At 30.7% G+C, this 17,808-nt stretch overlaps 2 protein-coding genes across 2 annotated transcripts; both read right to left on the bottom strand.

Moving 5' to 3' along the window:
* Window positions 1-8,165: 8,165 nt before the first annotated feature.
* Window positions 8,166-9,287, bottom strand: HELRODRAFT_177836 (hypothetical protein; the record flags this gene model as incomplete). The annotated part of the gene is made up of 1 exon (XM_009025980.1): window positions 8,166-9,287. The coding sequence occupies one exon, from the start codon at window positions 9,285-9,287 to the stop codon at window positions 8,166-8,168; it is 1,122 nt and encodes a 373-aa protein (XP_009024228.1).
* A 2,661-nt stretch (window positions 9,288-11,948) lies between these two features.
* Window positions 11,949-14,129, bottom strand: HELRODRAFT_177835 (hypothetical protein; the record flags this gene model as incomplete). The annotated part of the gene is made up of 6 exons (XM_009025979.1): window positions 11,949-12,153; window positions 12,280-12,405; window positions 12,564-12,715; window positions 12,883-12,960; window positions 13,156-13,234; window positions 14,080-14,129. The coding sequence occupies 6 exons, from the start codon at window positions 14,127-14,129 to the stop codon at window positions 11,949-11,951; spliced, it is 690 nt and encodes a 229-aa protein (XP_009024227.1).
* Between the last annotated feature and the right edge of the window lie 3,679 nt (window positions 14,130-17,808).

Genomic DNA, 17,808 nt, shown 5'->3' with positions numbered 1-17,808 from the left:
TTGTTACTATCAATAAATATTAGACTGCTATTAATTACATGGTGGATCCAATTATTATTTTCAAAATTTTAACAAAAAATTACGAAAAATAAAAATTTGATTTTTCATTATTATTATTCAAAGGCGCTTGGATGAACAATGACTTTTGACGTTTTCGTCTACATTGTTAATTAATTTTACAAATTATGTTCAATAATTTTTCTTTCGTGGACTGTTGGTGGGGTGGCCCCGACTCTCCCCCCCATTCTGAATTCAGGGCTGGTGATTAGCCGTGCGCTTTGAAGCGATTTTTTTTATTTAAGTTTGTGACTGCACCGATGATGGCGATTATGCAGAGAATAAAGTTAGTTAATGACGATGAGGGTACAAGTGATGGAGACAATGGCTACAACCTTTGTTGAAAAACAAAACAAAAAGTTCGAGCAACAACAACTTTCTGAATTTATAGTCGCCAATTATGATCGATGCTGGGGCGATCCCTTTGCCACCAAGCTATATTAAAGTGAATGATGACGCGGATGTGGTAATGATGTATAGTTAAGTTACATCGTTACATCACAGTAGGTCTTCATGCTGGTGACGACGAGTCAACAAAAATGTTGAGCTTGAATAGAATTTGTTTTTGTCGAATATTAACATAAATACTTGGAAGCCTGGCATTGGAATTATTTTTCACTGGTTTTTTTTATAACTTTTAAAATGAATTTTGAATATAACAGAAAAAAAATGATATTATTTTCTAAAATAAAACAACGTTTATTTTTATAAAATTCCAATGAATAACTTCTGCTGGCTTATCAAGTAAGTTGAGTTTCAATTTTAAAGTGAAAACTCAAAGAACACAGCAAACATAGTGATTCCTTCTGTTAATAATATTCAACACGTCATTATCGGAACAATGGCGAAGAACTCCTTCAAGTCTGTAAATTTCAGATAGAACCTTGAAGGAACCTTTCTGTTTAGTTCAATGTTGATGATGTTTGCAAACAATTTGGTAATTGATGTTAATGTGAGAGTCTATATTTAAAAAAATAATAAAGATATTTCATAATTATTTTATCATGATGAAACACATTTCAAGTGATTTTGATGATTTTAAGTAAAAATAAGCATTTGAAAACATTGCTCATTGAAATGTTTTTGTTACAACAACATAAACTGTCGTTTCGTTGCTTACAATTGAATATAATTGCGCATTAACAATTAATGCGCATTAATTATCAAGAAATCAATTTCTTTTCAATAGATACTTCAATTTCAAACGTGAATTTGACGATTTGAATTGGTGTTTGCTATAATTTATTGCATTTTTTGTTTATCGAACCATTCAAATTCGTTTAATTTCATTCACCTAAATAATAATTAGACCAAGAAATGACTTCGTTTGAAAAATAAACTTTTAAAACGTAAATTGAATGAATCTCAACATATAAATAAATGAATGAAAGTTTAGGTCGGCGTGATGGCCTAGAGGTTAAGGTCGCCTGGTGCTGCTTTGCAGTGCGCAGGTTCGATTATGACAAAAAGATCCTCGCGAATGTGATGCGTTGTTTAGCACGTACCATATACGATGATTGTGGCGTGTTGATGATTCCTTCGGGCTTAGAAGGAGTGTAATAGACATTTTTTTTTATGTTGAGTTCTAAAAGGATGGCAATGTAAATAATAGTAAATAAGTTTTTCAATGAGTCAGTAACTTGGTATATACATACATACAGGTTCTCACTCTCATGATGGTGCTCACTGATCATGTATATGACCTCTTTCTAATAAGCCAGCAAAATGTGGGACACATATTTCAACGTTTATCTTTAAAGTCATCAATATAAATCTGTTTATATGCTGTTCAAATTGAAACATAAAATTCTAGCTGTCACATTTAATTAATTTACTGCACGGATCGGATGATGATCAACTTTTATATCGACTTATTTTTACTATATCAGGTTCTGGTCTTTAAAGAAGCGGTTCTTGACATTTCACTCAGTTTTTCCGTCAGCCTCAAAGCCCTCAAACATTCATCGAGTAAAACTACATGTTTATAATGTTCATTTTGATATTTTCATCCTACATTTTAATTGCAACAACGCGTTCAAATGTCTTAACCAACGATGAAATTTGATCGTCTACTTTTGCAGAATATGTTTTTATTGGTTAAATACCGGATTTTAAATGTTTTAAAACAAATAAGAAATATTAGTGAAACATCCAAAAAGAATTAGCATGAACAATTTTTCTAACAACGCTTTTCACTCTCTGATCCGTATGAGCTTTTATAGCTTTTCCATGTATGATTAAATGCATCTATGTATGTGTGTGTGTATATATGTGTGTAAACATGTGTAGAGGTACATCTATGTATGTGTAAAATGTTCGTACACTCCGCTATGTTCTCAGCCGTGCGGCCAAGCCCTATATGTGTATGGTGTGTGGCCAGGCCATGTGTGTATATTTATATGAGTGTGTGAGAAAGAGCACATTTGTGTGTGTGGTTTGTATGATGTGAATGGGATTTGAGTAATGACTATTAGTCACCTTGTGTTGTTTAGTCACACTAACTCGATTGCAAAGACGTTAATCTCTGAATTTTTTTAACAACAAATGAGTCCAACGTCTTGTAATTTGATTTGACAAATGAGGCAATAGAACTTTTGTTTTTTTTGCTGTATTTGAGAATTATTATTGAATAACATTCATTTAGTTTATTAAAAATCTATTAGATTGCTAATGTTGTTGATAATATATGAGTTTGTGGCTTTAAAACATGTGGCTGGTGATCGCAACAAAAACAATGATTATATTATATATACTATACTTGAAGAATCATCGTAACTAATTCAAATCGGTTGCAGCGTTCCATATTTAAGAGAAATTATTATATTAATTTTAATAGTTTTGATTATAACATATTTAGCCGATAATTATGACCCTTTTTGATTTTATTAGTTGAGTAAATTTTATAATAAAATGGTTATAACAGTATCATTGATATAACGTTTTTTGACATGGATCAACAGTTTGATTTGAGAATATGGTTTTTACTGAGCTCATCATGGCTATTATGTTTGTCTGTTTGTTCGTGTGTCTGTTTGTTTGTTTGTTCGTTCATTCGTTTGTTTGTTCGTTTGTTTGTTTGTTTGCTTGTTCGTTTGTCTGTTTGTTTGTTCGTTTGTCTGTTTGTCTGTTTGTTTGTCTGTTTGTTTGTTTGTCTGTTTGTCTGTTTATTTGTTTGTTTGTTTGTTCGTTTGTCTGTTTGTTTGTTTGTTTGTCTGTTTGTTTGTTTGTTCGTTTGTTTGCAAGTTTGTTGATTTGCTCAATTATTTAAATATTTTATTAACCATGTGTGTTGCACACAAATTATGCATTAATGGCCATTGCAATTGAAAAATTACAAGTTAAGATCAACAATAACAATAGTCAATCTGACCTAATCTTACTAAAGGTTTGTGTTGCATACCTCAAAATTTAAATCCAATTGAATCTTGAAATTTTTTTAAATAATCAGCTCGATTAATTTTAATTACTTCTTGGTTTTTACATGTAATTGAGTAAAATTTTCCCCTGAGAGCTCACCTGACCGATGAATTTTGATTTTATTTATATATTTGCATTCGTACGAAACGAACTCATTAAAATGCTAATTAAAGTCAAATAAGTTTGGCCCATAGCAAACATTGGCGTTGTCCAATTTTGCTTAATCACGTTATATTCACCATATCGTGAGAATCGCGACATAGAAAATTTGCTATCATGTAAACATTTCGATTGCACTAGAATAGTTTTTTAAACAAAATGAAAAAAAAATTTAATTAATCATTAATTAATAAGACTAAACTTTTAATAGAATTTTATTTAATATTTGAATTAAAATACAAACATTAATTTTTCAGATAATTTGAACCAAAAATTTATGATTAATTCTACTTAGACCAAATTTAAATAAAAATTAACGTTAATTCTCTTGATTAAATTCATAATCGTCTGACTCACTATCGTGATCGAATCATGCCAATCCCACAAAAGCCCATTCACTTATTTTCTTGTTTGCCAAGTGTCATCAGCCAAGCCACACGTTTTAACGTCATCCCGTCTCAATTTCAAGTGCTCAGATTTCACTATAAATTTGCTGCTGTCTTACCGGATCTTGATTAGTTTAAAATTTTTTGATTCTACTCAATACAAATTTTATATTATTATATATTAGTTAATCATATTGTTATAAAATAATTCTTTTTTTGTTGGTAAAAATTAAAATAATTTTGCTTATTTATTTTGCAAATTTATTAAAAATATTTAATTACTTCATTAATATTAATATTTAATCTTTTATTGTATATTCATGTATAAAAAAAAACAATAAATTTTTTTTTGTAACAGATAGGACAAAAAAAAAGAAAAATGAAACCTCAGCTGATTTTGACTCTGCTGCTCGTTTCAAATGTTCTCGGCGGAGCCAGTGGTGAAACCACAACCTACTCGATGAACTTGACTACAGACAAGATAATTGGAGACGTAACAGAAAGTAATAGAACATCCACTGCAGATTCAATAATCGATGAAGAAGCTACTAAAACTATTCCAACAATTGATGAAGTGACCACAACCGCGTCAGTGTTTGAGGAAGTTACCACAACCGATTCAAAGATTGATGAAACTACCTCAGCAACTTTAATGGTTGATGAAATTACCTCAACCACACCAATAATTGATGAAGTTACCACAACTGCTTCAGTGATTGATGAAGTTACCACAACCGATTCAGTGATTGAGGAAATTACCACAACCGATTTAATGAATGATGAAGCTACCACAATCACTTCAAAAATTGATGAAGTTACCACAACGGCTTTAATGATTGATGAAGCTACCACAGCAACTTCAATAATTGATGAAGTTACCACAACCACACCAATGATTGATAAAATTACTACAACCATTTTAGTATTGGATGAAATTACGACAATTCCAAAAACTGATGAAATTACCATAACCGCATCAATAGCTGATGAAGTTACCACAACCGCTTTTATGATTGATGAAGCTGTCACAACAACTTCATTGATTGACGAAGCTTCTACCACTATTACAATAATTGAAGAAGTCACTACAACCACTCCATTGACTGATGAGATTACTACAACCATTCCAGTTATAGATGCAGTTACTACAACTACTTCAGTGAATGGTGAAGTTACCACAACCGCTTCAATTATTGATGAAGTTACTACAACAACTGCAATGATTGATGAAATTACAACAACTAGTTTGAATAATGTTAACATATCGACAGCAACACCAAACGCCGATGTAGCCACTTTAACAACAAATTATAAAGCAACAACACCAACATCTGGATTCGACTGCGCTGATAAAAATCCCTGTACGAAGAAAAACATTGCTCGTGGCAGGCTCTATTTTGCACACCAAAATCGGAAAATGTTTGTACAGTGCAGTACGTGGGGCCAATGTTATGTTATGCTGTGTCCTCCTGGTCTTACGTGGAAGGCCCGCTTTCTCAGCTGTTCCAGATGATCTGATTTCTGAATTGAAGAAAATAAAATTTCACATTTTTAACAATAAATTTTTTTAGTTTTTTTCTAGACATTTTTCCGATATATTAATCGAAACAATTTTATTGTATGATTTAAATGAAAAAATTAATTATTTGCAATTTCCCAACGGTGTTTCATTGTTTACTATATTTTCATTGCCCGGCTTCGGTGCTTTACGACAAACATTCACGTTTAATTTCTGCTGAAACGTGTCGTGGCGTTAGTACGAAAATTTCAAACAATTTACTTTGATGTGTTATATTAACGCATATTCCAACAAAACGCTTTCAAATTTTGTTTAAACCTTAGTAGTACATATCACAACTGAATACACGAATTTTTGAATTGGCTAACACCAGGTTTTTTTACAAATTGCGATTATGGTATGGAGAGTTTGTGAACTGGAAAAGTTCAGTGGCGGACCTAGGAGAGGGCTAGCCGTGGTCATGGCCTTCCTCCGTTGTCTCGTTTACAAAAATTAGTAAAACTCAGCTTTTAGTGAGTGATAAAAAATCTTTTCCACTATTGAATAGGCGCGTAGAAACACAAACCAGAGGACATCGATACAAACTCGATGTGAGTTGGTCTAACGCGAACGCAAAGAAATACCATTTCTTAAACAGGGCAGCGCTTCTGTGGAACAAACTTTCCTCAGCTGTTGTTGAAGCTGAAACTGTAAAAAATTCGAGAGAGCAATGGACAGATTCATGATTGACGAAGATTTTTATTACAACATCGTGTTGAAATTTGCTTTTAGCTATTTTAACTTTTATTTGTGAACATTATATATATATATATATTCATTAAATATGGACATATAAACTTTTGGTCGGGCCTACTGATAATGTTATTTTATGTATTACTTAACACACACTATAATTCAATTTTTTGGAATATCGCTCAGATATAGTGAATTAAGCTGGTGATAGAAATCCTGACATATTTGATATATTGCATTTTTAAAAAATAATGATTAGTTAACATTTTGTATAACTGAACCAACACTATAGTTCGATTTCCTTTAAATGTGGCGTTGATATGGTATATTAAGCTGGTAGTTTAATATGTTAATTATGGTTTAACATGGGATTGTTAACTTGAACTTGAGACAATTCTTCATTATAATTTCATTACGTAGTTTTATCTCAAATGGCATCTTTTTTTAATTGGAATATCTTTTTTTCGACATCCAAACTCGGAATAATTACATTCCAGAAAAAATATAAAGAGCCATGCAACATATTTCGATTCGATTAAATTAATCAACAAAACAGGCATTGAAAATAATCTTTCTGAACTTAGGAAGGGAGTAATAGACCTTAAGCATTTTTTAACGGTCCGTAAAGGTATGCTGAATATCATTGGAGTCAAGATATTCTTTTTGACAGTATATTATTGCTAAAATTTCGTGTTTAATTCTACAAATATGAAAATCTGCCATTCTTAATTCAAAATTAAAACTTAATCCACAATTGATAAAATTTCAAAATTGATAAAAATTTCATTTATTAAAACGTTAATTGAACAATGATGATGCAACTACAGTAATAAAAATGTTTGGCAATGCAGCGATTTTTAAATACAGTTTCATCTTCAATCAACATCCTTTCTGATTACTGAATATAAAATTTATCAAAAAATTTATTATGCTTTGGAACAATACTTTAAAATGCATCGCCTTAATTGCAATTTAACAATGAAATACCATAGTGTAGTATTTGTAATTTTTAAAATAAGAATTAAAATATTGGCGTTAAAAAGCTAAGTTAATTCAGGTTGCAGATGAATTTGAATACATAATGAACACACATACATTATATATTCACAATGATATTTTACAATTTCTCAATTCATAGTTTGATCAAATTAAAATTACATCATGTTTATCACAAATAGAACCGACTAACTGAATGAAACCCAAAAAAGATTACTAAGCAAGTACTAATAATGTTACTTTTAATGTTTACTACTAGTTAGTAGTCACATTAGAACTTCTGAAAAAACATTTCACTGGGATGTATCAAAAACAAAATAAAAACGTTAAACAAACAAAGCGTAAAACATTTTTTTGAAAGCCAGGGAGGAATTTCTTTGAGTTCTAACTGCAGTTCATAAATATATTTATTAAAACATGCAGATCTATATTTATGTATGCTCCCTCCTGTATATAGTGTACGTTAACACAGATGCAATTAATTTCAAAATACATTTTTTGTTCAATTGCAAATAAATACACATCAGTACTACCTTTATGCCATCATACTAGCTTCATTCAGCTAGCCATTCTATATCTACTCTTTAACTCGATCCAAAGTCATCATAAAAACATTAACACACGCACACAACACACACGCACACACACACAATCACAATCTATGTTTAGCTGCTGACACCTATTTATTGATAGCTGTACCAGTCTTTTGGGATTTACACACAAAATTCTACGCATTAACACACGTTTTTTTGAGAACAGGAAGACTATTTAAGATTGAATTGATTAATGTTGCGTATGTCAGTTGACGTTATTTACTGTAGCTGATTAGAATTATTTGACACGTCATCACTGTAAACGCTTTTTCCATGTTCGTTCTTTTAAAAATAAGTTGTTTTTTTTTAGATTACTTCTTCAAAGACTGTCTCATAATTGAAAATTCTTCCAATAAATTGAAGTGGATTGAGATTTTTTGTATTAAACAAATTTTTTTTACTGGCAGTTTTAGACAAATTACCGTCACTTAAAGAAAATTTTTTATTGATTTTGTTGTTATATTTGCTGTTGCTGTTTCTATAGTTGTTGTTGTTATTGTTGTTAGTGGTGATGCTGTTACCGTTATTGTTGTTGCAGTTTTTGTTGACGCTGGTCGCTTCTATAGCCAAATTTCTTAAAATGCTTTCGGTGGATGTGTTTTTCTTATTAAACATAACTAATACGTCATTTGAAGCATGCGGTCCTATAGACTCCAAATCATGTTCCTGGTATATTCTTTTTATAGTTAGGTTGCTTGTGTCTGTGCTATTTATGTATTCTCTACTGCTACTGGTTGTGTTAATTTCAGGATTTGACCTGCTTTTAATTAAATTTATATAAGAAACGTGGCTTTTAGAATTTTTAAATTCATTGTCATTCATATCTCTGTTATAACCAATTAAGAAACTCCCTTCGTTTTTGTCAGAGTTGTTGAAAAACATTTTTGTTTCGGTTTTATGTTTCGGTTTCATGTCCCGAAAAGAAACTTTTTTTCTTACTCTATGATCGATGTTTCTGCTGTTGTCAACTCTTACTGAAATGTCTGATGTGATTTGAAATTGTTTTTCAGTTCCACAATTGTCGCAAATATATTTGTATTTTTTTATGTGGTCCGTGTCGATGTTTTTGGTGGTGGTGTCGTTGCTGCTCAAATTTTTGTTGTGGCTAGTGGTAGTACCGTCATCGCTGGATTTAATAACATTCCTATCGTCCAAACGACCATTGTCCTGATTAAAAACATCGTCACTAACTTCCACTTCCTCAAGGTGATCAATGATGACTTCTCCATAATTTTTCAGTTTTCCATTTTTATTTCTTTTTTCTTCCCCGTACTTTTGTTTACAGAAATCTTTCCATATTGATCTATAAGAGTCTCTGGAGTTTTCTGATGATGTTGACGTCAGCAGCGATGATGGTGGCGTTATCGGTGATGTTGGTGATGAGTGGCTCCGGTCAACAATTGTTTGTCTAACATTACAATAATTCATTTCTTGAAATGTTCGCAAGTTTTTTTCAGCAACTTAGCCTACGTGTAATAAGATAAAATTTTCCTACTTCGAAAAGCCCGAAGATCCTCCAACAAATAAATAAAATTTAAAATATATAATTATAAAATAATTGAAATAAATAAACAACGAAAAGATTAAAAAAATGTATGAAACCTTTCACGTATGTCTCCTTATAAAACGGAGTAGACAGGTAATAATGTGTAACAATAAACAGCTGATAAACGAGCGATACACCACTAATAACATTGTTAATTACAATCAATTGAACGTGCAATGTATTGTTTTGTTCGTATCCAAGTTATAATTCTTCATCTTATTTTTTATTTTGCATTTGATTTTATAAAATTTTCTTTCTTATCAAGGCAAAATTGGATGGATGTACGATAAATAAAGACGTTATGCTTAATTTGTGGTATCACTGATTCGTTGATTTTTATATGAAGAAAGAGCTAAAATAAAAAATAAATATAATAAAACAAATATAATAAAATAAAATACAAAATAAATACAAAATAAATATAATAAAATAATAGATGACTTGTCGGTTTGTTGTAGAAATCGAAATGTGCGCTTTAATACTGTTAAATGTAATGTCAGCAGCAATTAATTTTAACAAACTTCTAATTTTTATTTTTCTGATGGGGAATGTGTTTTTTTTCAATTATTTAATTCACTGATCACACAAATATCTGCAGCCAAAAATTTTATGGAGAGTGATAATTTGTTTATTAATCTAATCCACAGAAAGATTAATAAAATTTTCAAGTCATCAATGTTACTTTGATTAGTGATAATAAATTTAGAAACAAATTCAGTGATGGTAATAATATGGACGTTTGCAGCTGCCACAACACAGCCAGTCATTGTGGGTGCAAAAGTTTGGTGTGTCCAAGAATGCTCCGCAGAAATCAACCTTATCTCCAAACTTACAATCTAAAAATTGAATTTAACATTACCCCGTCACTTTTTTCTAATTATAGAAAAATTATAATCATTTCAAAATAAAGAAAAAACTTACGAGAAGATTTGATATTTTCGATATTTTCGCACGTCACGCAGCAGTTTTTATATATCCAATCGGAGTAGCAGAGCTTTTCGTCGTCCCATATTTCATCGCACGTAATTGCTTCGTTGTCCTTGTCCGCAAATTGAGGTCGGGTATCTCCATACAAGCAAAACCCTTAAAAGTGTTAACGGGCTTTTCAGAATATGCAAATATAGTTTACCAAAAACCAACTAAATTTTTAACCTGCCAATATCACACGACGCCAAATTTAAATACTATGCACAATCTTTGTTAATGATATTCAGATTTCAAGCGTTAAACGTATTAATGAGCTTGTTTCACAATTTTAATTGTAGGCATGTGAACGTTTTTGTTTATTCTTGAGTATCAATCAATCAATCAATTAGCTTGTAAAGCGCTATTTCCGCGATGTTCAACAGCGCTCCTCAATGAATTTTGCAAACAATGGGTCTTGAGATCCGCTCTGAACTTCGTAAGTGATGGAGAAGTAGTCAGAGAAGTAGGTAAAGAGTTCAAGAAAAAAGTGCCAGAAAAAGCGGCAAAAGAGTGTTTAACACAAGTTAAGAAGAAGCGAGAACAAGAAGACGATCGTAAACCTGGGCGTTTAGGTTCAACTGATAAGTACTTAGAAAATAATTTAGATTGGAACTTATACATAAACGTGCAAATTTTAAAAATTATTTTATATTTTATAGGTAGGTACAAGATATGGAGATATTTGAGAAAAGAAAGGGGTATATGCGAATAGGTAAAAGACAAATTAACCTCGATTTTTTGGTGCGTTCCTGTGGTGTCTACATTGCCCCTTACTGCACCACATTTTGTTCCCACATGGTGTTCCATCCAACCCTATCATGGTTGACGTCCGGACACAATTTTTCCTTTTCAAGTCGTAACAATATATTTCTGAACAGATTTGCAGATGTGTGTCGTTGCCATTCTGTCAGTCAAATAATGGTAAAAAGTAAAATTACTTGTCTTTTGAAGCTTTAAACATTTATTTATGCTGATTTTTTTTGTTCATTCATCGTCCATTTATGATATTTTAAATTTATGTCATGTTTATTCACACGTGATTCATTATGTTCATTCATCATGTTCATTCGTCATGTTCATTCAACTTGTTCACTAAGTTCATTGATTGCGGGATTTTTATTCACATCGATTATATTTTGTCAATATTCAAATTAATGCTTATAACTTTGTTTGTAATAACACACTTTATGGTACTTTACATTGCATAACTTTTCGGTTCAATAGCAAATAACGAAATGTCATATTCAGTTGAATAGTTTACAAACATTTGAGGATGTTCGCCGAGGCATTTTATTCACATTTAAAATAATTCAATGGACAAAATGTTGAATCTTACGCTACAGTAGTAAGAAAAGGCGCCTAATATTTGTTTGCACTGCATGTCAATCGAAAAAATCTGCCCTGGTAGAATCTTCAGAACTTCTGTGAAGCGTTCGTGTTCAGTTGATTGATATGACAAACAGTTGCCCTCACTGTTGACAACAAAATTTCATCAGGCTCTTTGTTGAATTTAATTTATTAATATTTTGTCACCTCGCAAACAAAAAGAACGTAAAATATTTACTGCACATCAAAAATTATTCTGAAAAATTTGAAAAATTAAATAAAAAATAAAAAATAAATTTTCTCTCGGTCAAATTCGCGACGTAATCTTCAAAATATTTGACGGAACATCTAGAAAAGGTGTGTTTGTGTTTGTTTTTCGGATTCTGAAGTGGCGTCATGATGTGGCTCTCCTCTGCTGCACAGTTGTTGCCCTCGCCGTCGTGCATCGCTCCTAAGCTAATTTTTCAGTTTTGTTCTTTGAGTAAGAATATTCTAAAAAGTTTTTTAGTCGACTGACTTTTTGAAATTCAAACAACTATTTGATTTAAAGGAATGAAGAGCTGAACAAGCAAGCAAACAAACATGTGTCCGATCTTATGTGCAGCAGTATCGCTGGTCCCGTAAATGCCCATATCTGTTGCAACTGCACTGTTCAAAGGCGAGCACACACCTTCTTTGAATCCCATTCCAGTTAGCCCGTCCGCGTATCTAGCATTGCAAATTCAGTTCCTCATAAAATATTCATGATTACTTTTTTAAATGACATTAATTTTAGCTGATAAAATTTTTTTCAATTATCTACACACGCAATCTAGAAAAATATAGCATCGTTAAAAATTCAAGCAAATTGGCTCTCTAAGACAAACTTCATGAAGGCAATGGCAACATCGTAAGCTGGAAAAAAGTGTTTTTTCTTCTCCAGCCATTTGCTGAACTGGATGTTGGCTTGGCACATATTGATTCCACGCAAGTTCTTCCTCGCCGGGTGATACTCTGTAAACGGAGGGTCGTGAGATTCCTGATGGGTCAAATTGTTTCTCAAGTTCTTTATAATTTCCCCTAAAATTTTTTTTCAAATTTCATCCACAAAGCAGTGCTTTATCTCTATTAGTTGATCAATTATGAGATCATGGATTAAATTATTGAAGAAATTAAATGAAGAAACAAATCACTTCAACATATAACCTTGGTTATTATTAATTTAACAACTCTTGTCGAGAATGTGTATCTACTTGAGTTAATAGATTTGTACATATCGTTGATCTGCGCTGGGTTTTTTGGATACATTTGTGGCAATTATCAGTGTAATGTTGATTCTTGTAATTTATTTAACACGTTGAAAAAGTTATTCGTTAGATGTTTAACCTTATGCGATAGGAAGACTGCTAATATTGATAAATTTAATAGGCAAAGTTATAATAGGCTTTCCTATGCCATAACATTTGATCAATGACCGACCTCTTTAGCAACATTTGCGTACACGTATCTTATATCACTTGTTGCCTTTTGGTGATCTTCGTCTGTTAAATCCAGCCATCTATTTGACACAAAAAACAGGTTTGAGAACAATATTTTCAAATATTTTTATCGAAAAATTAATTGTATGAAAAAAATTGTTTCATACAAGTCAGAACAGTTTAAGAACAATTTTCAAATATTTTTATCAAAAATTAATTGTATGGAAAAGAGGGTTTCATACAAGTCAGATAACATCAAGATTGATACAGGTGGATATATTTTAGGAAAGAAAACAAGGCTCGGACTGTATTACAAACGTATTGGTCTCATTTTTTTTATATTCTTTGGTAAATTTTTAGAATGTAATAGTGATAAAATGATGAATTTTCTTTATCTATTCATTGCGAATTTTGATAGTGAATTGTGATAATGAATTGTGATAGTGAATTATGATAATGAATTGTGATAGAGAATTATGATGAGTTGTGATACAATTTTCTAAAACTTCAGACAGAAAAAATTGCTTTTTTAGCAGTTTTTATTTTTATAAACAATAAAAAAACATTAAAAAGAATTTAAAACTGACGATCGATAAACGGAATAATCTGTAACAATGAGAACATCAACCATCACATTTGTTCTGTGATAGTATTGAAATCTTTCAGTATCTTTGCACGGTGGTGTAAATGTATCATAAAGTGTAGTTAGTATAAAATTTAATAAATAGAACTCAACATTTTACTATAAAATATTCAAAATGTAATAAATAAAACTCAACATTTTACTATAAAATATTCAAAAATCGTTCTACATACGACGACCCTACTGTGTGAATAACTATTATAAAGTTTGAAAACAAAAATACAAATACTCATTCTTATTTTAAACAAATGAAACAAAGAAATTTACCTACATTCAACAGACCTTGTTGCTGGAATGGCTAGAAATAACAAAACGACTACATCCAATTTCATTGTAAAAAAATTTTATGGTTAATGTCGATGATGCGTGATGTCGCTGAGTTGTGAGAAACTTTTTTTTGCATTTCCCCACATGTACAACATGCGCAGTTATGAATTTGTCGATAGTGGGCGATGCATTTGAACGCTAATTATCTCGATCGTTTATTCGAAAATGTTTCCCCGTTTAGCTGAATAGTAGTAGCAAGTGTTAGAGCGTTCAATTTCATATTTATGCTTTTTTTTAATCACGCGTTGAAATAGCATAAAATAAAAACTTTTAAAACCACTAACTGTGGAAGTTTTTAAATATAACAAAAACTTTAAAACTTTACCAAAATGAATAATTTAGATTTTCGTATGAATTTGTCAATTTTTTTCTGGCTTAACCATATCTGAGAGAACATTCATCTGAAGTGATATAACTTGAAATGCAATAAAATGTGAGTAACATGAAGGGTATTTGCTAGCTAATCTTGTTTAAAGTTGGATACATCCATCAATTCATTTTCTACGGTGTCAATATTTAGTGGTAGTTTTTTTTAGATAAGTTTTTTATTGATATAAATGTATCATTCTATCTAAACATGAGAACAATTTGATTAAGTTATGAATTTCTTCAAATGTTTTATTATTCTGACAAATGACATACTTTTTTTGCCATTTTAACAACACTTGATTGGAATTCATAAATTGCAATTTTGAAAAGTCGATTCTCATTATCTCACTCAGACTCATGGATCGTTTAGACAATATGTGCTATTGCCACGGTTCCCCATCTAATTTGACTGTTTCATTTACTTTAAATGAAAAGTAAAAGAAACAGTTTCTATAAACAAATTTATAGAACGTTTCTTTATATTTATTTTTTCCTAGTGCTCACTGGCATACTAACGAATGATAATAAACATTAGATTTAAAAAGTAAATTTTTAACCATGGTGTGATTCAAATAAGATGAGATTTAAATTTAATGTGTGCTTATAAAACTGTCTTTAACATATGTGTAAAAGTTACTAACTTATGCAAAAATGGAAAAAACAAACTCAGCCACATCTTAAAAAAATATAGTAATTCTTAAAATAATTTACATGTTATCTACTCAAGAGAATGTAATAATAAAGTTTTAGCCAGCTGAACTTTACACGAAGAAGTTTGGATATTTTTAAAATTTAAATGTCACGTCAAGCTTGTTTAACCTGACTACGTGACTTCTTAGAGTGTTAATTATCTATATAGAATTATAACTTAAAAATACCATGTAAAAATATTAAAATTACTGGCACATTATGGCACCATCTTGGAAGCTGCAGTGCCGTAAAATGTTTATTGGAAAAAAAAACTTAAAAAGCCCTCTCTTTTCTGAATTCAACTTTCTACCAACTCATAACGTAGGCACACATAAACAATTGCCAAACCATACAACTAGAATAAATATAACGGCCTTCGCTCACTTTTAATGGTCGAACAAGGAGCTAACTTCCGGAAAACATTTGGAGGGTGATTTTTTATCGTTCGAGTCAAGGGGGAAGCCTTTCATCAATGTACAACACTTTCTTATGAGTTGAAGCAGAGATGCAAAGAATCTCAATTTTTTCAACTTTTAATTATTTTCGGTTATGTCGATTTTATTTTTATAAATTTATACCAAATAAAAGTAATTAATTACCCAATTGAATAACAATTTAAAAAAAATAAAATTTTAACATTCTAAATAAAAGCAATATTCTGTAATTAGTAAATATACGATCGTAACTTTTGACTCGAACGATAAAAAATCACCCTCCAACTCCCCTCCGAAAGTAAGCTCCTTGTTCGACCGTTGAAAGTGAGCGAAGACCGTTATATTTATTCTGGTTATATGTATCAAACAGTATCTTATTGAACAAAGTAGTATCATAAAATGAATAAAAATACTTTTTTCAAAAATTAATAAAATTCTAAATTTTATTTCATTGCGATATCGATGTGACCTGACTAATTAAAAAACATCAAATAAAATTTATTTAATAGGATGGGCAAAATCGTTTTAGGAAATGACGTCATGTTAACAGTAGTTTTTTATGGTACAATTGTGTTATGGTGCAGTCTCAAACTATTTTGAATTCTCTCAGAAGAATTTAAATTTTTACTATATACTAGTTACTTTTAATAACAATTTTTAAAAATTTTCAATTTGATTTCATCGCGATATCGATGATGATGATTGTGACCTGACTGATTAAAAAGCATCAAAAAATAATTTGAAAATAGGATGGAGAATTTGTTATATTGGGATGTTCGTATATAAAGCGAGCAAAATTTTAACATAAAAGCGCTTATAAATCTACGCATATTGGCTCAGCTTGGCCTGGCTTGGCTTGGCTCGGCTTAGAATCGGATGTTAAGCAAGGTGTGGTCCCAAACTATTTTGAATTCTCCCCAAAAAATTTGAACAGCTTGCGTATATATGTAGCACTGATTACTGTTGCTTTTACAATAAATTTAAATAATATATATATATATATATATATATATATATATATATATATAAAGCGAGCAAAATGTTAATATAAAAGCGCTTATAAATCAACGCATATTGGCTCAGCTTGGCTTGGCTTGGCTTGGCTCGGCTCGGCTTGGAATCGGATGTTAAGCAAGGTGTGGTCTCTGAATTCTTCCCGAAGTAACTAGAATGCATGTATACAACTAATTAATAAGATTATATGTTTATATAAAAAAGAAATATAGCAGATTCAACCAGCCAATCAGAAAGTTTCGAAGGCGCTCGTTCGATGACGTCAATGTAGTACGGTTAGCATTGTGGTTAAGACTGTATAACAGTGTACTACATACATTAAATAAGTTTTTTACTGATTTGAATGATTGAAATGATGAAAATGTATGGTTGAAAAGGAGTATAAATAGGAGCTGAGACAACATGAAAATCAGATCAGGCATTCTGTCTCGCTTGAAGCAGTCTGTCTGATCTCATTTATTTTATTTTTTTAAATTTTTTATTTTTATTTATTTTATTATATAGAGTTATGTTATATAGAGTTATATAGAGTTATAAAGAGTTATATAGAGTTATATATTTTGCCTGTGGTTTGTGTTTGTAGGTTGTATTTTTTTATATTTTAGGTGGGTTCTTTAGCGGTTGATCATACATACATACATACATTATATTTGTTTGTGTGGTAGTATTTTATGTTCTGTTTTACTCTTTTTTCTCTTTTTTCATGAGTCTTGAGTTAAGTTAATGAAACATAGGTAGGTGAGATTAAAAATTAATTTATTATATAGGTAGGCTAGGGCATAAGGTAATTTAGTTACATAGGTAGGTTAGGGACTTCTATTCTTTTACTCTACTAGGTTGTATATTTTTTGTTTTGTGTTTTTTTTGTTTTGTTTCACACTATACATATAACAGGTACGCGGTGGTTCCTGGTATTAGTGGGATTTTTATTGATTGAATGTGGTAGTATGCATGGTTATAGAGTTATATAGAGTTATATAGAGTTATATAGAGTTATATAGAGTTATATAGAGTTATATAGAGTTATATAGAGTTATATAGAGTTATATAGAGTTATATAGAGTTATATAGAGTTATATAGAGTTATATAGAGTTATATAGAGTTATATAGAGTTATATAGAGTTATATAGAGTTATATAGAGTTATATAGAGTTATATAGAGTTATATAGAGTTAA

The sequence above is a fragment of the Helobdella robusta genome (genome assembly GCF_000326865.2).
Source record: "Helobdella robusta unplaced genomic scaffold HELROscaffold_44, whole genome shotgun sequence".
In the NCBI taxonomy this organism is placed as follows: Eukaryota; Metazoa; Annelida; class Clitellata; order Rhynchobdellida; family Glossiphoniidae; genus Helobdella; species Helobdella robusta.
This window is presented reverse-complemented; position numbering and strand designations above follow the sequence as displayed.